The sequence below is a fragment of the Naegleria fowleri genome (assembly GCF_008403515.1).
Source record: "Naegleria fowleri strain ATCC 30894 chromosome Unknown tig1, whole genome shotgun sequence".
Taxonomy (NCBI): domain Eukaryota; phylum Heterolobosea; class Eutetramitea; order Acrasida; family Naegleriidae; genus Naegleria; species Naegleria fowleri.
In genome coordinates this window covers 319,530-342,001 of record NW_025407933.1, presented here as the reverse complement: position 1 = coordinate 342,001, position 22,472 = coordinate 319,530, and the positions used below count along the sequence as shown (strand labels likewise).

Sequence of the window (22,472 nt, the reverse complement as noted above, 5' to 3'; positions counted from 1 at the left end):
TCGAGTAATCTTCTGTTAATGCATCAATATAAAATTCATTGAATATGTAAAATAAAGTTAATGACATCTTGTACTTGATTGTGCGCATTGGAGTCTATATTATTCACATAATCTCTGAGAGATCCATAAGAAACATTTTGAGTAAAATGAGCAATGCTTTCCAACTGATATAAAATCTTCAATGTAAAAATAGTATAGGTCTTGGAGTTCACTTGATTTATGGCTTGACATAGATATTTGATTAAAATCTGCTTTTGTACATTATTAAGTGAATCCTTTTGCTCTTCTATCGTCCTCCATAATAGGTAAATAAACTCTTCATTGCATGATACTGCTAAATTAGAAGAACAGAATAAGACCATATCAATTATCTGATCACATTCCATTTCCCTAAACCTGGGAAGCTTTTCCTCAGGGAGATCAAAGTAGTTTTTCAACTTTTGGATAGTAGTCAAAAATATGGGGTGATAGTATTCTTTTGAAGGGAATGGAGCGTTCTTAATTTTTGAAAAAGAAAGAAAAAGCAAATTAATCATCATGGTGAGTAAATAAAAGTCCAATTTGCTTGTTTCCATAGTTCTAAGAGCATTTAAAATGTGATATGGAAAAGGTGATTCTGTTTCATCTATTTGAATAGCAGCCTCTTGTTTCTCATTCACTGTCGTTTGAATTGAAGCCTCAACTAGTATCTTATTGATTGTTTGAGTGTGCATTGATGTATTTTCACAACTATGTGTCTGCATATATGTATCAGTCATGACTTTGTTTTCCGTTTGAATAGAGGAGCTACTCGATTGTACGTTATTTGATTGTACAGCGATAGAATTGAAAGTTGCTTCTGTCTGAAGTGCGACATGATACACCTCTGGCTTGACATCCTGTAACATTAAAGAAGAAAAGTTGTTCACAAAAGCGCCTTCTAGAGTTTGAGAGGGAGTAGTACGTTGCAAGATTTTTGATGTCTGTACTGCAGAATTTGCAACAGTCCAATTGGTTTGAGTAGATATTGAAGTATTAGAACTTTCCATAAAAACTTGAACTCCAATTTGTTCACATGATACGTTGCTGTTCTTGGTTTGTGTGCCAGTGGATGTCTGAAGAGATGATGCATAAAACTCGTTTGAATTGTGTTGTGTTCCTTTGGATTCCAAAAAGGGGAGAATGGTTTGAAGAGATACATTGTTAGTTGACTTGGTATGCACAACATGCTCCTCATATTGGCAACCTTTCTCCTCTGTTCTTACTAACGATGTTGATGAGGTTTGTTTTTCTAATGGCTTCCTAAAGTTGTTATCAATTTTCAACTCAACAAAGGGGGAAGGAGTGTCTCGTTTCTTCACCACCAATTCGTTGTCCTCCTCGCGTACATCACTGCTACAAGGTGTTGATTTGATTCTACCTTCATTACATCGATGCAGAGTACTTGAAGTAACAGAAATAAATCTTGATCTGGCCAGTGATGATGAAGAATCCTTCTCCGAAGCCAAAGGGTTACAATCACGTACTCGATTCCTCTTTTTATAATATTGAACAATCTTGTACACCACCACAGCTGCGATGCACCCAATGAAGCACACATTGAGCGTAAGAGAAATCCCGAATAGAATTTCGAACTCGTTTGCCATTACGTAATGAGAATGTTACTGCACTTCTCCCCATAATAGGTGTTATTGTTGTTTTAAATTTTTGTAGTTGCCTGTTGTATAATTTTGCAAATCATCAATTTGCTTAACCACGATGATGACCACCATTACTTTGAATGTTGTTATTGTTGTTGTTGTATAATATATATATGTTATTGTTGCTGTTGCTTGTGAATGGTTTCCAACTTTTTTGCCATCATACGAAATATTGAGGGTGAATGGTCGTATGAGGAAAGTCCATAATCTTTCAAGAATGAATGAAATCCATATACACTATGACTGTAGGAATATCTGTATCGATAGATTTTCTCATTGTTCTTATTAGGCTTATAAAACACATCCAATGCAGGTACAGATATAAGATTTCTCTCGTAACAAATGTTGGGAGTGATGGAGCAATCCACTTCTACAAAATTCGCTTCCTTTTCAAAATAAGGAGCCATTTCTCGGATCTTCTTTTTCAAGTGCTCACAATTATTCTTGTACGGAGCAGTGAATGCAACTGCCACAGGCTTTTCCTGATTTAAAATCTCATCAAAATGTTCCATACTTTTAGCAACTATCACATTTCCTCTTGGCTTGGGATGATCTGTCCCATGAGGAGGATGACATGAGGATGCAAACAAATAATTGTGATTTGAAAAAAAGAACACACATTCTTGTCATCCTACCTGTGATTTCATAAAACTTCCACAATGCAAACTCCTTCCAAGTGAGCTCTTGATGATGGTCAAGCTTTTCCGATATATGTTGGATGGTGCTAAAACTCCAGAAAGGAGTTGATGTCTTGCTTGGAGCATCTTCGTGATGATGATTCGAAGAGGATGATTCTTCGTGTGAATTCATTTTTTTAATCCACTTTTCGTTTAGTGATTCATTGATGATGGACACTCTAATTTAATAATTAATATCAATTCGAAATATATTTCCTATTAATGTGGGTGAGGATGGTTCATTGGATCGAACCGCCAAAATTTACGAAAAAAAATTCAAAAGAAAAAATTCTCATGTCATCGGAAGGTGAAGAATCATCATTTATTTCAAATAACAATATCAATGAAAGCAACATTGAAGCAGGAGAATATTCATACATGGACTATGATCCGTTAGAAGAAAATGATCAGTCCAAAGAGGAGCGAGTCATGGAAGAGTTAGTGGATGATGCAGAGGATGATAAACTTTCAGATGATATTGGAACGGGAGAGAAAACAACAAATGAGGGAGAACATAGCTCCGAAAACCAAGCACTAAATGATTCATTTGAGAATAACATTTCTATTACTGAAATTGAGGATAGTGATGATGAAGAAACTAGAGAATATAAAACGCTATTAAAGAAGAAATCCAAGTACATTGAACGATATGCAGATGAGCTAAAAAGACGTGAAGTTATATATGCAAAACATAGGAAAGCTCAAAAACGACTCTCAGAGATATTTAAGGTGACAAAATCCAGTGAACGGTTTAACTCCACTTCCGTTCCTTCATCAGAAATCGAAGAACGTTACGCCAAGTACGTTGCAGAACATAAAGAGTTGAGAGATGAAATGGAAGAGCTTCGAAAAAAGAATGCATTTCAGTTGAATGAAATGAGAATTCGCCTGGAGGAACGAGAAACAAATGCTGCAGAATTGCAACACTCTTTTCGAGAGTTTAAAAGAAGTATGGCCCTAAGTGCGGTAGACAGCCGAACAGGTAAAAAGATTCCAAAAACTTCAATCAACAAGTACATTGAAAAGGATGAGCAAAAAGATCAACTTATTAGAGAAATTAGAACCACATACATCGAGCTGAAAAACAGCAAGGAAAGCTTAGAGAAACTAATCAAAAGCAGGGAAGAATTTTCTGAGGGACTTCATTTAATGGATTACGAGCAACTGAAAATGGAGAATTCGACTCTAATGGAAAAACTTCGAGAAAAGAGAGATAGTTTGAAAAAAGCAAGAGAAAAACAAACAACCACAGTGCATATTTTGACACATGTAAAAGAAAAACTTCAGTATGTTCAAACAGAAAACTCAGAGCTTCAACGAAAGCTAGAAAAGCTCAATGAAGAGATGGCAGACCACAAGGACATGCTTACAAGAATCAAAAAGGATAGAGATGGATTGAAAAAACAAAATTTGGATATGAGAGAGAAAGAACCACTTGTGGGTAATGACTCACTTTTGCTAGACTTCCAAAGCAGAAAAGATGAGCTGGAACAACTCAAAAGAACAAGTGGTAGATCTTAAAAACTCGTACAACAAATTAATTTTGAAGACTAAAAGCTACAACAAACAAGCTGAGGCATTTGAGAAGAAAGTAGCCCCAAAACCAACCATTAGTTTACCGGAATTGTACAAACAATGAGAGGAGACAAAATGGACAAGTACTCTGTCAAAGTTTCGTTTCCGCCTGTGAATGACAATTGCATTGTGAAACTACCCATCCATGATTCGAATTGTTGCCTTCATCGAATAGTTGTGAGCTCGCACATGATGAAAAAGGGTTAATGCGTATGTGTTACGCACATAAATCTTCATGTTGAACATTGCATGTTCCTAACTTTGCATGACCACGTGTCAAAATTTAAACCAAAAATCTTGCGCCATTTATTATTATTTGAGGTGGTGTTTCTCCACGAACAGCTGGCACTCTCGCAAGAAAAGAGAAAAATCAGTATGTTTTGTTTTCCAAACAAATTGCTTCAAACTTGTTTGTGGTATGTTAGCAAGGAAGGTGAAGAAAGCAGTGTGGCCCAGACTGCAAATAAAGCTCAAGTAATCTTGATCAATTAGAGAGTTGGATGGATTCGTCTTGAAGGCTCCATAAAGGAATGAAGAAATATGATGTATGCAATCAGAAGGAAGCCGATCGAGGAGTGTCCACTTCTTTTTGGACAATCGAGTTGCATGTTCAGGAAGTGTGGAAAAGTCAATACAATCCTTTGAGAAGTAAGGAATCAATTGAAAAACATTCTCAGGTGACAGAATATGCCGCAGCAATCCTTTCAATCTCTCCACAAGCAAAGAATTATCATCGAATTTCCACATTTTGGAAATGTAAATCATTTCTACGAGATCATCCCAATTTCTAATTTCAATATTCTTCACATGATTTAACATTCTAAGAACATTCTGATAGGATGAGATTTTGAAATATGGAACCAACACATGATAATTTCTTTCAAGAACGAATCCAGGAAGATGTACAGAAAGCATGAATTTGTATCCTTTAAGAGATCCATTTTGATGAAATAGTAAAATGTCATACAGCTCTGGTAAGATAGACTGATTTTCTTCGAAAAGCATTGAGTAATCGACCAACTCAAAGGGATTACTCGTGTTGAAGCGAAATTGTTCTGACTTCTTGAATTTCTTTAACTTGGATAATGCTTTCATAATGATCTTTGGTTTGTTTTTTGATTTTTCTTTGTCAGAAAGTTCTACAACTTTGAGTTTGTGATACATTTTTCGAAAGGTCACAAGATCGATATAACAACCGTCATACATTCTTCTTATAATCTCTGCCATTTCCTCAAATGTTAATAAATTAATAGATATGGACGTTATATTGGAATTTTCACTGTTAGGATTGAGACCATTAGATTTCTCTCGTTCTACCATTTTCGCAAGTTCAGGACATTTTGTTTCCAAAATCATGTCATGCACTGCAAATTGGAAGCCTCCAAAATCTTTTGTCGATAGATAGATTGTTTCTCCCCAATTCAAATAAGAAGATCCATATTGTGTATGGAGGGAAGATCGACACATTCGAAACGGTATCCATGACCCGCAACTGCTGTAAGCTCGTTGCTCAATTCCTTGGTATCCAGTGAGAATAAAGTTCCAAAAGTCTTCCATATTCGTTCGATCTAGGGCAGAGGTTACACATACATTGAGTACAGAGTTGTTGAGTGAGGGTGAGGTGAGTCTGAATTTGTTAACTTGTTTGATGGAAAGTGGAAAGTTTCTAATGTCTCTAAAATAAGAGTCATAAATATTTACAAAATAATCAATGATGGCACGAATGACATGAGCTGCTGTTCCAATCGTTGTACCGTAATAGGTAAATATTTCTGGATGATTCAGTTCTAACCGTAAAAAGGTATCTGTGGACGATTTGGCTTTCTGCATAAATGTATCGAACTTATTCAAAACCAATGTCAGACGTTTGAGCGGTGATTGATGTTCTAAAAAGTGAGTTTTGATCATTTCACAAATCCTTCGAAATTGTGAAACACAAACTTCCAATCTATTTTCTCCATTTTCATCAATTAGTTCATAGTCGTTAAGGCCTATCACAAAAATTATATCGGTTTGAAGGTTAAAAACGTGAGTGATCTTGTCGAGTTTGGAGATGTCCATACCAACAAAGGTTACTCCATGTACAGAATACACATTGCTTGATTCAATACCCTGTTGTAAATCGTGATATCGAAGAATATCTTTTGACCTAGGAGTAAATTTTGCTCCAAAGACAAAACTGGAATGATTCATCCAATAATCGAGGTTAGTAAGAACTTGTAGAACATGATGTCTATGATTGTAGCGCGTATAAACAAGTTGAATAAGCTTGTCTTTCCACAATTTCTCAACATATTCCAATGCTCGTGCCATATTACTTTGATTTAGCCCCAATCCGTGCAAATCTGCCTTTTGAGATTCAAAATACTCTATCACTTCGCTCTTAATGTCATTAAATTCTGTGGATGAAAGTGGCATACTTTTTAAGGCTAATTTTAATTGCCTCATTTCATCAATTTTGCTCCTTGGTTCTGGATTTGTTGCTGTGTTGCTACTGCTACTCTTGAGCTCCTTTGTGAACTTGTAGTTCAATAAATATTCAGTAACTTTTTCGTGATGTTCCACCAAAAACTCTTCCTGTTCCAAAAAATAAGTTGTTGCTCCTAATAAATTAACAAAAGATTTAAGAATGGATCCTCGGATGCGATCCCCAAGTGATGCCTTATCAATGATCGAATACTTTTTTCCATACAACTGTCGTAGATGACTTAGAAATGTCGTTTTACCTCCCCATTTGGACCCAACAACACCAAAAGTTCGATCAACTGTCGTACCTTCTGGTGTCGGTGTGTTGCCATGAGCAATTTTCACCCTCTGCGATGTTGTGGATGATTCCAAAAATTGTTTGGGACTTGTTTCACCTGAGCCACCAAACATTTTCTTTCGTTGTGGTAGTTCACTTCGAATGTGTAGATGAGTTGTTTCACTTTTGAAAAGCGGAACAATCGGTAAGTTATTAATGTTATTACCAGCAATAGTTGTTGTTGATGATGTGTTTGACGAAGTCTGGTCACTAGCCTCTGATAACATTTGTGAAGGTGATGATATTTGAAGCAATGTTGGTGATGTGTTTGACTTCAAATAACAATCAAACAAAAATTCCACACTTTTTCTGGAAATACAATTTGCGTGAATCGATCGTATATAATACGCTTCTTTGAACAACTATGAGATGCTTTCTCCACTAGTGATGACGCTGTTGTGAGTAGTGTTGTTGTTCTTGTTGTTGTTGTTGATTTGATGATTGTGCGCGTGATGATGATCACGACACTGCAGCTGGTCTTGAACCGACAATCCGACACGGAAATATTCTTTGCAAAGAGAGTATTACTACTCACAAAATCTTTGCTTCTTCAAAGAAAGAATGGTCTCAAGTGGATTCAATCCACTTCTTGATGATAATGTTGTGGTGGGTGGTTTTGCTCCACTCTTGTTCAATGTCAGAGAGAGAGAGCACCGTTGAATCCTGAGTGCCTGTTGAGAGAGAAGAGAAAAACAAACGTTTTTTTTAAACGATGGTTTCCTAAAAAGCCTCAATATTGCGACGTTTAAAGGAAATCAAGGCCTAACTTGTGTGTCTGCTGCAATGACAAATATCCTGTTATGGTTTTGCTTCTAGTGTGATGATGGAGATGATGAACCACACAATATGAAAGACTACAGCTTGTTACTTGAAACAGATATCACACAGTGTGTAATGAGCAGCTGCTTCCTGTGTTGCTTGCTTGCCGATTTGCAAGTTTTCTCTCACACACCAAGCAGATGCAAGCGAAGGATCCAAAAATCACGAACTTTTCCAATTCCCTAAAAGAAAGGCAGTATCAGTTTTTGGAAAATGACTGACAAACGTTGCTTGAAAGACAATATTCATACATAACAACAAAGGATCAATCTGCTCATTGTTGTTTGTTCCAAAATTTTAAATCTTGAGATGATGAGGTTGTCAAATTATTCATATGGTAGGCCAATGACCTGTTATCCTCCTTATTAGGAACAGATTTGTTATCACCAGGTTGAGGTTTATCAATTTTGGAAAAAATGGCAAAAGAAAAAAACAGCGGAAAGCCAAAGAATGAGGTGAAAGTGGTGGTCGTCGGTAGGTGTTCAGTAATCATGGCTATGATATGTAGGATCTAAAGATGAAATTGAATGTTGGTTCGGTAAGGGGATACTGCCGTGGGAAAAACAAGCCTCCTTTCAGTGTTGATGGGTGGTACGCCATTTCAACAGACGATCGATCAAGGAACCCTTGAACCCTTCGATTCTCTTTTGAGTCCAGAGAATGTTAAAGGTATTAAGGAGTTGGAAGGCAAAAAGCTACCTAAAGATCTTTACATCCGATATTATGACACAAGGGGGAGTAGGGATTTCGACAACATTAGGTGGGTTTTTGATCATCATTCAACTGAATGCCCTCTTCAATTCGGTATGAATTAATTTCTTAGATGGCTAGCTTATCCTCAAGCGAATCTATTCCTCATTTGTTGCTCATTATCATCAAAAGAGAGTATTGAAAACGTAGAGAATAGATGGTTTGAAACCATTCGATACAAATACAAGATGATACCGTTTGCCTCATTCATTGTTGTGGGGTTACAGTCGGATGTTGCTGATGCAGAAAAAAACGCCAGAAAGGTCTTTCAAACTGTAACTTACTCACCAGGTTATGGTGGGTTTGTCGAGTGCAGCAGTTTCACACAACAAGGCTTGATGGAACTGAAAGAACTCATTATTAAGACTGGTGTGCAAAACCTGCTTGAGAGGAACAAAAAAGAAGGATGTTGTTTAGTGCAATAACAAATAAATTATTGAAGTAATAAATCAATCATTCATGATTTGTAATATTTCTTCCATCTTGGATATCTCGTTCGTTAAGAGATGAACCTCATGATTCAATGACAAAAACGTTGCGACATGTTTGTTGACTTTGGTTCGAGCGCTTTCCACTTCCTCCTTCAGTTGTTGAATGATCTCATCAATTTTCGCTTTTCTTGATGTAAGGAAAGGCATCTCTTTGAGAACATTCACTTCATTCTCGTTGAGTGTGTCGTTAGCTGAAAGTGTTCCGATGAGTGACTGGACAAGTTCCGCTGAGAGCTCTGCAGCAAATGATACACCGTCTCAAAATCGATCGTTGCTAAATGACTAACATACCTGAGTTCTCCTGTGCATAAACTCCAACACTTTTTCCCATCAAATGATCATCATGAAAACCCATATTCATAACAAGAAACGCCATGATCACCACACACCACACTCCACCAGCAACTACAGCCTCTCGTGTTACCATTTTTAAATATATCTCCACGAAATATTTTGGTACCGACAAACAAAAAACTGTAGTTGCCGTTCGCCCTTCTTATTATTATCACAAAGTACTTCCGATATATTCCTTTCAAACAATTACTTTCTTGATGCCAAACTCTAAAACTCAAAATGTTTCAATTGACTCAAAACAATCTATCAACAACAGCTTGAAAGCCACAGGATCAAGTGTGATGGGGAAAACAACAAAAAAAGAAGATCAACAACAAGATGTGGACCCGAACATGATGAATTATGCAACATTTTCGGCCCCCATTATTGATTTATCTTTTAAGGATATTAACTTCCCTTCAGGTGGGTTTGAATATTTATATCTTTCTCATCTGACAAATATTGTAGATTTGAAAACCTCGGTTCCAAGAGTTGGAGAAAAACGTGTTACAGTGCTTGCCTCAAATCCATCAGAAAAACATAAAGAGGAGGAGAAGAAGGGCAATAGAAGTTTTGAACAGGATCGTTTTAAATCAACAATATTTGGAAACTCTGAATTCGGTTCTAATAAGCATCATGATGATCAAAATAATCATAAAGAGGATGAGAAAAAAGAAATTGTAAAATATTTGGGAAGGGGCGTAAAATTGTGCAACAACAACTTGTCTGATTTGCACGGCTTATTTGAGGGTCTGTCAACAATCATGGAAACCCCTCGAGAACTCCAGTGGATTGATTTGTCATATAATAATATTTCATGTTTGGAGGGTTTAGATTCTCTTCCTGAAACGTTAACATCTTTATACCTCCATGCAAATCAAATAACCTCGCTCAACGAAATTGCTGTTCTTCAAAAGTTTAAGAATCTTAAATATTTAACTCTTTTTGGAAATCCAATCGAAGAAATACGAAATTACAGATTTTGCATTTTGTCGATTTTTCCCTCTCTTAAATCATTCGACAGAGTGACTGTGACAGAAAGGGACCGACAAACAGCAGAAACATATCGAAACTTCTTTTGGCCAAAAACAACTAAGAGAAAAACAACCCAACAAGTAAACAAAAAGAATTAGAGAAATAATTGAATATTTATGTGTTTTAGAAAATTTTTGAGATTGTGCTCTCTTTCAATAGAAAACTTCAAGATCTACGTGTAGTCAGTTGCAATTTCTGCGTTCGAGTTACTGATTGACTGAATATTATGTTGAACATTCTGGACGTTGCCAACTCGCTTTGTACCGGAATTCTTATAACCTAAACCACCATGAGTTGAATCGAAACCCTCTCCTAATCCATACAAAACACCTATATATTTCTTATCGTTCATGTTATTTTCAAAGAAAACCTTCATCATTTTGAAAAAGGTAGCGCTTGTTAATAAGCTGTCAGAACCTGCTTGATGGGCTGGGCCTATTCTCCTAATACCTAAATCCTCAGCCAACTGATTTAAGCCTCCTTTTAGAGTATCGCAGCTCCTCATCAGATACTTAATGTCATAGAGACAAGGGAAAAATGTATGTAATAGTTCAAAGAACTCTGACTCCGCTTCAGGTAGGGCCTCATTTGTTAAGAGCTTTATCAGATATCCAAAGTCGTAGGCGCTGTGAAAAGAGATCCATTTCACTTCATCGGAAAGCACAATACCAGATGAAATTAGTTTTTCTCCAAACGTTTCTACATCAATTCCTTCTTTTTCATGATTTGTAAATTTTATACCGCTGTCAGCTAAAAGGTCAATCGAATCTTGAGCGTACATGTCCTCCTTCAAATTAAACTTGAAATTAAATTGCCATACACATTGTCCATCCTCAGGTATATTTCCTTCAGTGTCGGTAAAGGTCAATCCAATCTGAATCACTTTCAACAAGTTCACATTACATTTCAGAGTTTGATAGTGATATTCTGATTGTGTCCTGAAATTGCCAGTAGGTTTTGCGACCACACCAGGAAACTCTGTGTCCTGTCAATTTGACATGATACAAGTTTTGTAGATGTGTTTTAGTAGAAGATGATGATGGTCATGTTGTTGTTGGTATTGGCAATAAACGGATGGTAAAACCCTTTCCAAAACCATCAAGTGTACATACCATTGCGATGCAGGGATATTTTTCGACAAGGTTAATAATCTTTAGCATTTCCCTGTCCAAGTTATGTTTCCAAACATCAATGATTTTGACTTTTGAATCTGGATCGTTTATCGGGGTGGTTTTATCACTGAGTTCTACTAGATTATACCGTACCATATTGCTTCTATCATAAATACAATTACGAGTTTAGTCCTTGATGATCGTAATTCACTCAATTCTTCCACGTGATGTTGTAATTTGTTGTTGTTGTATTACAAATAAAATTATAAAATATAATTTAGAGCAACGTGATGATGATGATGATGTTGCTGAAAGTACAACCCGCTTCCAAATCTTGTTCAACAAGGCACACAAAGGTCGGCTCCAATACACACGTGTAATACAATATTTTTTTCAAATTTTGATGATGAATCCTGATCGAGGATTTCTCTTTGGGTGATGATGGGTTGTCTAGCTTCTCTTTCCAAAAACAAGAAGTTGTTGTGGTTGAGGTCATTTCCCAAAACCGAACGTGGTCCTACTTGTTGAATTATATATATTGTTGGTTATTTCTTCTCCACTTAACAAAAACATTAGTGATGATGCTGCTGCGCTAAAACAATCCAAAAAATTTTGTCGAGAGCCTCGTCTATTCCATTGCTCAACCACAACATCTCGTGGAGGACTTTTCAACTTAAAATTCATCATCATCGTTATCACTCGTTGGTGTACACCCAAGAGGATATATACTCACTGATCTGAACTGTTAAATTTAATAGTATTTCAGTTGGTAACAACATCAATGATGAGCGGATACGGATATGATCAAAATATATCGGAGGTGAAGAAAGTGGACAAGGAAGAGAAAATATTATCACAATATAAGAGTCTAAACAGCCTTTCCGATCGATACTTTTTTGGATTAAGGTTTGTGTTCAATAGAAAATTTAATGTTCGTGATGATTCACACGATTATTTCAAATTGGGTATTTCATTCTTTGAAATTATAGAGACTTGTTGGAGACTGGAAAGAGGAAATTATGGGAGCCCTATTTCCGAAAAGCCTTTGAAACATTTACACAACTTTGGAAATTCCAATTGGAACATCGCGCAGTGTTGGAGAAGAATGGATTGAAACGATATGAAATAGGATTCATTGCCTCTCGTATTGGACAACTCTACTATTTATACTAGTAAGTATCTCATTTGTAAGCATGGTTTAATGAACGGTAACATGGAACAGTCTTAGAACAGGCGACATGAGATGTTTGAATGAATCATTTCGATTTTACGAAGGTATGTGGCTAATTCGTTTAACAGTACCAACTGCTGATAAATTTATTAATATAGCAATACACACAAGAGCTTATTTTAAAAACATGGACTTGGAGGAAGTGTTAGTTAATTCCATGTTGAGATACTATGCACGATTTATTGTTGTGTGCTTGTTTTTGAACAAGAGACAACATATCAACGATATTTTACCAGAGTTTAGCGACAGTATTAACTTATACTTAACACATTTCAACATTGCTGACAAAGGAGAACAGTGGTCTCTCGTTTTGGAAGAGCTTGAAAATTTTTTGAAGGCAGAAACTAAGGTCACTATTGATCAATCAATAGATCTCATTCAATATCGGTCGAACACACCCATACTAAAATCCAAACACAAAAAACCCCAATCTATCCCAAAATCAAATAATGGAATACCAAATTATTTATATGAAACCCAGCCAAAAAGTGGTAACACCACTCCCTCATCAGAAGATTCCAGTTCCCCTTCAGATAATTCAATAGAAGACACAATTTTTTCTCAGCCTCAGTATAATGCAATCAAACTAACTGATGCAATTCTTGTCACAAGCAGAAAGGTTACTGTCAAATTTAGTGAGCTATCTCTAGATGTTTTAAGAATAATGCAGTCTTTGGAGAAAACATCTATGAATGAAAAACAGTCTGCCATACGCAAGCAGATGTTATACAGACCATCATGCTCTGACCTTTTAGTGCATTTGGCCAATACCTTGGATTCAGAATTTACCTCGGATTTACCATCAACAACTAATGCAACATTTTTATACATTTCTGCCGATTCGTCGAAGTTTGGCATTATTCTTGACAGCAAACGTAGAAACACTACTTTTACGATCGGTGAAAACGATGAAGTTGATACCAACCTTTTGAACTCAAATTGTTTCACTATTCAAGATATCATTCCATTCACAAGAAAACCACTTTTCATGATTTTCGAAAGCGAAAATACTGCTACCTTAATTGTAAGTTATCTTTTTTGCTGTGTCATGTTTCTTTAAATGTCATTCCTTTCAACATAATTTAGCCCCAAGATCAAGTCGAACACTCATACTTTGTGTCGTTGTTTTCACCCAAGACGTACATTTCCCAAATACATGATTCTTCCACAACTGGATCATTTTTCACTTTTTTCCTTACATCCCCCATTCTTGCATTCTTGTTTTTATCGGGAGTAAAGAATGTTGAGGGACGCACATTCAAAGACTGCGAAATTCTTGTGCAGAGTAGTTTTAACGAGCTCTACAAACTTCTTTCACAAGACGAATATTTGGATGTATCAATCAAAGCGTTCCTGGAAAATGAGAACACAAGATCATACATTCTAAGATTCATGTTATGTCACACGACGATGAGACTGTTTATTGAAAAGAATTTATTGCTCGAATTTGACGAAAATTCTGAACAAAAGAAAGATTACTTGCCCTCTTCATACCCTCCGATTAATTGCTTGAGCTCTGAAACATCCGCTGAAACGACATTACTTGTTAAAGTTGTCTCTCAGCTTGTGGAAAAACTTGAAATCGACGACTCTCTATTCTTCAAATAAAATCCATGTTTTTCCGTTAAAGTTTGCTGCTCCTGTGATGATATTCCATGACTGCCCTAATACCATCCGTAATGCCAACTTTTGGATGATAGTTGAGATCTCTTTTTGCATTTGTTATGTCAAAAGTGTTTGTCCTGCCAATCGTTGTGACCGTGTATCTTGTGAGTGGAGGATCCTTCTCGTACCATCCAAAAAATCCATAGACAAACTCAAAAAGATACCCTAAAAAGTAGACAAATTTGAAATTCAGTTTCTTTGGCAAAAAGGTGTTCGGCGAGGTTTTCTTGTCAAAATTCATATCAATATTTAAATACTTCTCTGCAACAAATTTACACAATTCAAGCAAGTCCAATGGCTCTCCATTTGTAATGTTATAAACCTTCCCAACGCACTTGTCACTTCTCTCTGCCAATATTAAGGCTTCAATGACATTATCAATAAAAGTTAAATCTACAAAAATTTTCTCATTCTTTTCACATAAATTTACAAATCTTCTCTGTTGAAGAATTTCAGTAATTCTTGGTAGAATAGCAGTGTCATGAATTCCTATCACTGCTCTTGGTCGAATTACTACAACCGGTATTCCAAATTGTCTAAACGCATTCAACACTTCCTTCTCTGCAATATATTTAGATTTGGCATAATCATTCAAAATATTTTCAAATTTCACATTCTTTTCATCATCATCTTCACTGATATTCATTCGATGATGTTTCGACATGTAAATTGAAGGAGTTCCCAAATAAATAAATCTCTTCAATTTTTTCTTCTTTTCATCACTGTATAATTTAATACAAGCTTCAAGTAAATTGCGAGTTCCCACCACATTGGTGTTGTAAATATCTTTGGGATTAGCCCAAGCAGTACTCAGAGCAGCACAATGATAAATCACATCAATGCCAGAGTTTAGAATTAAATCTTGCAAAATTTCAGGTTGTTGAACGAGATCACACGGAATGAATTTTAGTCGTGGTGGTGGTGGTTGTGAGGATGATGAGGAGGATGATGAAGATAACAATGCTTGGGTCTCCAATTCGGAACCAATTTTTTCATTTCTTCCCAAAGCATAAATCAAGGAATAGGGAATGTCATCATGATGATCGTTATTAGAATGAGAAGAAGGGAACCCTTTTTTGTTGAGCACAAGTCTCTCACAGAGCGCTCTTCCGATATGTCCCGTTGCACCAGTCACTAGAACCACTCTCCCTTCAGTTTCTGTTGGTGGTGCTTTTTGTTGAGCATGATGATGATGCGGGTGATGATCAGGAGTTGAATGAAAGAGTGGTTCTTCATTGTTTGATGGCATTTTGTCGAAAACTGAGTTTGAGTGACCCGTTATTTTTCGTGAGGAATATATATTCGAGCCAGTTTCTCATCACGATCTCTCTTCCTACAAATTCTTGTCCCGTATACACGCTGTGGTTCTAAGGAATCCAAGCTTAGGGTTGGTTAAAGGAATTTCTTCGATTACAATTAAATAGGGACCTCAGGCTCATTTCAACAAATAAATGTAATAACCAAAAACCAGCGAACCTGAGGAGGATTGGTTTGAAAAAAATTCACAACATCCCTCATTGAATTTCAGAAGTGTTGCAAAAGTGGAGTTCTCTCGGAAGACGATTTCCTCCTCTATTCGTTAATAGCATTCATTCTCATCATCATCAACAGTATCTCGAGATACAATATTCTAATCAACAATACCATCAACAACAACAACAATACAATTACTCAAAAAACATGAACGCATTCAAAGAAGGTTGGTTCTCTGAACTCTCAGAAGAAATGTGGCCTGGTGAAGCTGCCAGTTTGAAGGTCAAACAAGTGCTGCACCATGAAAAGTCTCAATTCCAAGACATTTTGGTATTCGACAGTGAGACTTATGGACGAGTTTTGGTTTTGGACGGAGTCATTCAATGTACCGAAAGAGATGAATTCAGTTATCAAGAAATGATGGCCCATTTGCCTTTGGTTGCCTTGAATCATGAACCAAAGAAGGTCTGCGTGATTGGAGGTGGAGATGGTGGTGTGGTTCGTGAAATCCTCAAACATCCATCCGTGGAAGAGATTCACTTGTGCGAAATTGATGAAGGAGTCATCAATGCTTCCAAGAAATTCCTTCCTCACATGAATATGGCTTTCAATAGCGAAAAGTTGAAGGTCCACACCTATGATGGTGCTGTTTTCTTGAAGAACCACAAGAATTGCTTTGATGTTGTGATTGTGGATAGTTCGGATCCAGTGGGTCCAGCAGAATCTTTGTTCGGACCTGAATTCTACAAGACTTGTAAAGAAGCCTTGAATGAGAAGGGAATTTTGTGTACTCAAGCTGAGTCTATTTGGCTTCACTTGGATATCATCTCCAAGATGAAGGACTTTATTGTGGATATCTTCCCAAAGGTTTCCTATGCTTATACATCCATTCCAACCTATCCATCAGGTGTGATTGGATTCTTCTTGTGTTCCAAGGATTCCGAAAATGATTGCAAGGAACCAAAGAGATTGGACTGGTGCAACAATGCTGCTGACTCATTGAAGTACTACACTCCACAAATTCACAAGGCTAGTTTTGTGTTGCCTGCTTTTGCTGCCAAGAAGTTGAATGTTTAAACATTTGTTGTTCCTATTTATGATTGTGGTGCTGTGCTGCTTGCACACAATAAAGATGAATTGCACACAATCCACTGCACGCTCTTCTTTTGTGTGTATTCACAGGATTTCAGGAACTTGTTGGGATTTGAAAAAATGTTATCTTTGAGAAATCCGAATACCAATCATCCGAACCAGCTTGTTGCTCGTATGAAAGAATTGAATTTCCATGATCATGATCCAACGGTCAAGCTGCCTTGTGTTCGTCAAGGCCATACCATGATCGGAAGAGTAGTACCATCATCAGTCTCACCCAACATGATGTTAGAAATTTACATTTCAAGCGGAAGAACCAATAGTCAAAAAACAAGCTCTTCTCGATCATCACATCAAAGGAATATTCTCAACGATTTATGGAAAGGTCAATTCGTATTGAATCATAATGATTATAATAATAATACTAATAATCATTTGAATAATCCTACTTTAGATTTTTCCAAAATTTGTTGGACAGAATTCACGAACTTGGATTCCAAAGAAAGACATAATCATACAAGTGTTTATTTTGAAAAGTTAAACAAGATTATTACCTTTGGTGGAAGTAATCCCGAGGAATATTGTGATAGTTTATGTTTTATTGATATCCGTCAGCAACAACAACCTACTGTCGAGAATTTGAATAAACAACAACTCATGCAAGAATGGCCTAGTGCCCGACATGGACATACAACACAAGCATATAGGGACAAATATATGATTGTATTTGGAGGAAAAAATTGGTTTTGGATTGGATGAAAACCTTTACAAGAATGATTTATGGATTTTGGATGTAGAGAACAAGACATGGAAAGAAATTAAACCTAAAAATTCTCCACCAAAGGGTAGATGTTGGCATGCATCACAAATGTATAAAGATAGATATTTATTGGTGTGTGGTGGATTCTACACAAAAGGTCGTGAACTCTACTTGAATGATTTATGGAGCTTTGACATGGAAACCTTACTATGGACTTGTTTAATAGAAAACAACGATAAAAAAAACATCAATGCAATGCAACAACGAAATAGACATGGAATGTTTTTATGGAATGATTTACTATTTGTATTGGGAGGAAATTATTTTGATGGATCTAGAGATCATTTTCTACATGATATGTATTATGTGGATTTATCACGATGTGAAGCGCTTATCGAGTCAAAAATAGTGAAAGTCAAAAGCATTTCTTGGACGAGCATGACTATTGTCATCAACGACGATGATGCAAGCAAAGAATTTCTGAATGAAGGAAGAGGACATTTTACCTCAATCACATTACCAACAAGTACGTGTGAAGGTAACAATTCTCAAGTGAATTTTCTGTTATTTGGAGGTGAATCTTACAAGAAGAGACACAATTCGTTTATTCTTCTAACCATCCAACGAGTACAGGAGTGATTATTGTCAATTATTATTTTTGAAATTTCAAAATTATCAATTATTCTTTACATATTCAAGTTAATTCTTTGTCAATTAATTCTTTTCAATTGTCACCGATTGCCAATCAGGTTTGGCCACCTCTTTAAGATATTCTCTAACTTTTTCCGTTTCTTCTTTCAGTTTTAAAAATTGTTCTTGTTGTTCTTTTGACATGGTTTCATATTCTTCATGAGGAAATTCCTGTCCAATATCTCCAGGTGATTCAGCCTCTGCCAAAATTTTATAGTATTGTATCCACTCTTCGACGAAGGGTCTCGCATATTGTTCATCACCTGTTTTGTTTAATTTAAATTCTTGTTTGACGTATGCATCTCCAAGGAACCGTTGTTGTGGAACCAATTTTTTTGTATGTTGTTTTAAAATTTGTCTATACAATGAAAGGCATGTGTATTTCCACTCCATCGTTCGGAAAGGAAGCTGAGAGAGATCATGAGCGAAACGAAGAAAGTAGGGCGTTGAAGACATTTTTTTTAAAAATTTTTTAATTAATATTTGAAAAGTAATTTAATTGAAGGGTCAGATTTAAGGGAAGAATGACACTCAATAGTTGGTTTGAAACTTTATAGAAATTGGAAATAATTTATTCAGCTTCAGAGTACTTGCTGATCTGATCACTAAGTCCCTTTCTTCTACGAGTCTTGAGGAGAAACTCACGTGCCAACGCATAAAGTGGGCTTGGCTCAAGAGGAGTGATCACAATGGATGTATCTAATGGATCGCCAGGAACAATATCCCAATGGTCAAACTTGGAAAGACAGAATGCTCTTCCTTTAGTTGCCATTCTCAAATCAGTTTCCAAACCAAATGAGTCAATACTAGGTACAAATGATTTTAGAATGAAGAATGGAGTTCCTGGTTTTGCATTGTTTTCGAGCACTTGTCCTCTTCTTCGTTCCAAAATCTTTGTGATAATTTCTGAACATTCCATTGGAGTTTGAATTTCAACCATAGAGATCGGTTCCATGAGTTGAGGTGTCGCTTGTAAGAAACTAGAATAGCAACATCGACGAGCTGTGGGTATAATTTGTCCACCTCCTCTAGAAACTCGATCTTCAGCTAGAGTGGCTTCCAGTAATCTAAATTTTACATTTCGAATAGGTTCGTCACAAAGAGGGCCTTCCTTAGTGCTCCATCGAAAACCTTGAACAATTGAATCTTTAACGGATGCTAATAGTTTTTGATCCACTTCTCCCTCAAAAGTTTCATTGATCAAAATGTTTGGTCCATTGTTTTCGGGACCAAAAGCCCAAATTCTACTTGCAGTGTATTCATCCCAATCATAACGAGCTTTAAGAATTTCTTCTCTTGCTTCACTAGTCATTTTGTCAAGGTTGATTCTTCCTGATTCAATATCTTCCGAAAGACCTTTTTCGAGAGGTTCTGCAATCATGACGAACTTATTCTTTTGGTTTGGTGTTTGAGCAGAGCATCTTACTGATGATGTTTCAGCTACAGTTTCACAAAAAGTGACAGATGGATCAGAGACCTTAATTTCAATTCCAGAATACAACAATCTCAAATCATGCATGACAACATCAAGATAGAGCTCACCAGTTCCAAGCAAAATATGCTCTCCGCTTTCTTCAACTTTTGTGGTCACAAGAGGAAATGTTTTGTTAATTTTTCGAAGTCCATCCAACATTTTGGGTAATTCTGATGGCTTTAAAGGCTCAACAGCAGTTTTGATAACAGATTGGTTCATAAATGATAATGGTCTGAAAATAAATGTATCTTCATGTGCTGTGGATCTATAAATTGTTGCAGTTTTGTTGATAGTTGCATCAATGCCTTCTATTAATACCCAATTACCAGCGCTAACACTATCAACACTGACCCTATATCGAGAATTATAAATATAAAGATTGGATGTGTCAGTAATGGACATGTCTTCTTCATCTGTTGGTGTGTAGCCTTCTCCTAGAACCTTCACGGTATCGCCTTTCTTAATGGTACCACTCATTACTCTACCAAACGCATCAAAAGAGCTGTAATCAGGCCTAGGGAAAAGCTTGGTGATATAAATTACTAAGTCACCTTTTGGATTGCAGTTGATCATGTCTTTGGAAAAGTGCGTGCTCAAGTCTCCTGTATAAAAGTGTTCCACTTTTGCCTTATTTCCTCCAGTACTGTTTGGTGATGGAATAAATCTTTCTAGCATGTCAACAAAACCAGAGGATGAAGAAAAGAATGCTCTAAATGTAGCTTTCATAAGTGGATTTGGATCCAACAAGAGTTCTTCAGAAGTAAGCTTAATATGAATCTTTTTCAGAGTATGGTCTAATTCTTCTGGATCTTGACCTACAATATGAGCATAAATCTTATAAAGAGGTTCAAGTATAAACTCAACAAAAGATCTCTTTCCGAGATCATTTGGAGTTTTTGAGAAGGTTCTTGTCTCTCTGTTAAAATACAAGTCACCCCATAATCGTTTCGCAAAATCTTTGTAGCTAAATCCTCCTCGTTTGTCTGCATAAATTTTGGCAAAAGATTCCAATGTAAAACATACGCCAGTCTTTGAACTTGCAAAACACACATTTCCAATGTCTGGAGAAAGTAAAGTTGTTGGATAGTCCGTAGTACCGTTAGATGCATTGTCTCTTATAACATAGTTTTTCTTTAGTAGCTCATCATCAATTGATTCTTTCAAAATTGAGTTAATTTCAGAAATTGTATGCTTTAGCTTATGATAGGCGTCATTTGGTGGTAGCTTTAGCTCTAAAATTAATCTATCCAACTTGTTAATAAGTAGAACGATCGGTAATCTTTCTTGTACTGCCTGCTTGATTATATCTGAAGTACTTAACATTACTCCCTCAAGAGCATCAACGACAAGAACAACACCATCAGAAATTCTCATCGATGCGCTTACTTCATCTGAAAAATTTGTATGGCCAGGGGTGTCCATAATATTGATAAGGAAAGATTTTGATTTTGTACTTTCTAATAAGAGTGACATTGGTGATGACTTTAAGCTGAGTCCTCTTCTATGCTCATCAGGTCGAATATCTGTATAATTTAAATCTTTTTCCAAAAAATTTGTATAGTTTGTATGTGTGAAACGAATAAGATGATCCATAAATGAAGTTTTTCCGTGGTGTAAATGTCCAGCAAGGCAAACATTTCTAATCGAACTAGGAATTTTCATCAATTCTAACAAGTAATCCCAAGAGAAATTAACAGGTTGAGGAGAATTAAATTCTTTTTCAACCAAATTCCACACCGTCTTTTTGATAGGCTCGATGATTGGTTTTTCCAGTGGTTGCCTATCTTCATCTTCAACCATTGTTTCCACATCTTCACCATATACTTCCTCTGCTGATGGATAATATTGTTTCTCTTCATGAAGTACAACAGCTGATGGTCTCGATATTGACGACTCATTGACTGGAACAATGGATCGGCCTCCATTTTCCAAATCCTCCTCTTCTTCTTCCTCGCTGCTTAACTCAGCGCCCCGATAATTACCAAATTCATCAAAGAAATCTTCTCTGTGATGAAGTTGATTTTGTCTTCTAGAATTGTCATCTTGATCATCATGATCTTCATCATCAGCAAAAGGCTTATTATTATTGGAGAGCATTTTTGTTGTTGCTCAATCGGATGATGAATGGAATTGCTCTCAACAACAACACACAAAAGTATTTTTTCTTCTTTTTTTTAAAGCCAATTTTTGTTGAACGAGTATTCATGGCCAAATGATGATTCAAATGTTACTCCAAGAGTGGACGAGATTCCAAATGAAAATTCATGATCCGATCAGACTGCAAGGACTCGAGTGGTTCTGAAATTTGCAGTGTTTCTCAAAGAATACTCTCAAACGCGACGACAAGTGGTTGAAACAAAACTTTATGGAGTGCGAAGCAAATAGCAGAAAAAATTCATACGACAACGTTCACTCTCGAGAGCACCTCACGATCATCCTGTAGAAGCTGTTGGTTTGATCGACCGACCACAAACACCACGACACTTAAAAAATTCTTTCTCGGACTAACGATTTGATTTCAACCAACGAACACGGACAGAGAAAACTGGTTGGATTCTCATAGAGCTTTCCGAACATATCGATCAACAATTGATTGTAAATAATTTTTAGCCTCATCCTATCTCGTCGAGTTTAGTGCTCGAGTGTGTGGAGCTCTTTACGCTGACAGCAACAACATAGTTCCGAGTAGAGGTGAATCCTTCAATTTATGAATTGTTATTTATTATTGGAAGATTGTTTTCTGTAGAGGTCAACTCACAAATTTTTGTAATTTACGTCTCATCATTTCTATTATCATCATTATCATCACTGCC

General features: G+C 36.4%; 13 protein-coding genes across 13 annotated transcripts; 6 read left to right on the top strand and 7 right to left on the bottom strand.

Annotated features, from left to right (window-relative positions):
- Positions 1-35: 35 nt before the first annotated feature.
- On the bottom strand, positions 36-1,625 carry FDP41_000152 (uncharacterized protein; the record flags this gene model as incomplete). Its single annotated transcript, XM_044704613.1, has 1 exon — positions 36-1,625. The coding sequence occupies one exon, from the start codon at positions 1,623-1,625 to the stop codon at positions 36-38; it is 1,590 nt and encodes a 529-aa protein (XP_044569826.1).
- Positions 1,626-1,795: 170 nt separating this feature from the next.
- Positions 1,796-2,489, bottom strand: FDP41_000151 (uncharacterized protein; the record flags this gene model as incomplete). The annotated part of the gene is made up of 2 exons (XM_044704602.1): positions 1,796-2,232; positions 2,315-2,489. The coding sequence occupies 2 exons, from the start codon at positions 2,487-2,489 to the stop codon at positions 1,796-1,798; spliced, it is 612 nt and encodes a 203-aa protein (XP_044569825.1).
- A 161-nt stretch (positions 2,490-2,650) lies between these two features.
- FDP41_000150 (uncharacterized protein) lies at positions 2,651-3,877 on the top strand (the record flags this gene model as incomplete). Its single annotated transcript, XM_044704591.1, has 1 exon — positions 2,651-3,877. One exon carries the CDS (start codon positions 2,651-2,653, stop codon positions 3,875-3,877), a length of 1,227 nt encoding a protein of 408 aa, XP_044569824.1.
- A 366-nt stretch (positions 3,878-4,243) lies between these two features.
- FDP41_000149 (uncharacterized protein) lies at positions 4,244-6,961 on the bottom strand (the record flags this gene model as incomplete). The annotated part of the gene is made up of 1 exon (XM_044704579.1): positions 4,244-6,961. One exon carries the CDS (start codon positions 6,959-6,961, stop codon positions 4,244-4,246), a length of 2,718 nt encoding a protein of 905 aa, XP_044569823.1.
- A 1,008-nt stretch (positions 6,962-7,969) lies between these two features.
- FDP41_000148 (uncharacterized protein) lies at positions 7,970-8,728 on the top strand (the record flags this gene model as incomplete). Its single annotated transcript, XM_044704568.1, has 3 exons — positions 7,970-8,027; positions 8,097-8,313; positions 8,377-8,728. 3 exons carry the CDS (start codon positions 7,970-7,972, stop codon positions 8,726-8,728), a joined length of 627 nt encoding a protein of 208 aa, XP_044569822.1.
- Positions 8,729-9,168: 440 nt separating this feature from the next.
- Positions 9,169-10,260, top strand: FDP41_000147 (uncharacterized protein; the record flags this gene model as incomplete). The annotated part of the gene is made up of 1 exon (XM_044704557.1): positions 9,169-10,260. The coding sequence occupies one exon, from the start codon at positions 9,169-9,171 to the stop codon at positions 10,258-10,260; it is 1,092 nt and encodes a 363-aa protein (XP_044569821.1).
- Positions 10,261-10,334: 74 nt separating this feature from the next.
- Positions 10,335-11,430, bottom strand: FDP41_000146 (uncharacterized protein; the record flags this gene model as incomplete). The annotated part of the gene is made up of 2 exons (XM_044704546.1): positions 10,335-11,147; positions 11,275-11,430. The coding sequence occupies 2 exons, from the start codon at positions 11,428-11,430 to the stop codon at positions 10,335-10,337; spliced, it is 969 nt and encodes a 322-aa protein (XP_044569820.1).
- A 628-nt stretch (positions 11,431-12,058) lies between these two features.
- FDP41_000145 (uncharacterized protein) lies at positions 12,059-14,113 on the top strand (the record flags this gene model as incomplete). Its single annotated transcript, XM_044704535.1, has 5 exons — positions 12,059-12,180; positions 12,264-12,446; positions 12,497-12,549; positions 12,604-13,529; positions 13,592-14,113. The coding sequence occupies 5 exons, from the start codon at positions 12,059-12,061 to the stop codon at positions 14,111-14,113; spliced, it is 1,806 nt and encodes a 601-aa protein (XP_044569819.1).
- Positions 14,114-14,129: 16 nt separating this feature from the next.
- On the bottom strand, positions 14,130-15,419 carry FDP41_000144 (uncharacterized protein; the record flags this gene model as incomplete). Its single annotated transcript, XM_044704524.1, has 1 exon — positions 14,130-15,419. The coding sequence occupies one exon, from the start codon at positions 15,417-15,419 to the stop codon at positions 14,130-14,132; it is 1,290 nt and encodes a 429-aa protein (XP_044569818.1).
- Positions 15,420-15,850: 431 nt separating this feature from the next.
- On the top strand, positions 15,851-16,720 carry FDP41_000143 (uncharacterized protein; the record flags this gene model as incomplete). Its single annotated transcript, XM_044704513.1, has 1 exon — positions 15,851-16,720. The coding sequence occupies one exon, from the start codon at positions 15,851-15,853 to the stop codon at positions 16,718-16,720; it is 870 nt and encodes a 289-aa protein (XP_044569817.1).
- Positions 16,721-16,855: 135 nt separating this feature from the next.
- FDP41_000142 (uncharacterized protein) lies at positions 16,856-18,134 on the top strand (the record flags this gene model as incomplete). The annotated part of the gene is made up of 2 exons (XM_044704502.1): positions 16,856-17,408; positions 17,533-18,134. 2 exons carry the CDS (start codon positions 16,856-16,858, stop codon positions 18,132-18,134), a joined length of 1,155 nt encoding a protein of 384 aa, XP_044569816.1.
- A 75-nt stretch (positions 18,135-18,209) lies between these two features.
- FDP41_000141 (uncharacterized protein) lies at positions 18,210-18,641 on the bottom strand (the record flags this gene model as incomplete). Its single annotated transcript, XM_044704491.1, has 1 exon — positions 18,210-18,641. One exon carries the CDS (start codon positions 18,639-18,641, stop codon positions 18,210-18,212), a length of 432 nt encoding a protein of 143 aa, XP_044569815.1.
- A 115-nt stretch (positions 18,642-18,756) lies between these two features.
- FDP41_000140 (uncharacterized protein) lies at positions 18,757-21,756 on the bottom strand (the record flags this gene model as incomplete). Its single annotated transcript, XM_044704480.1, has 1 exon — positions 18,757-21,756. The coding sequence occupies one exon, from the start codon at positions 21,754-21,756 to the stop codon at positions 18,757-18,759; it is 3,000 nt and encodes a 999-aa protein (XP_044569814.1).
- Positions 21,757-22,472: the final 716 nt, after the last annotated feature.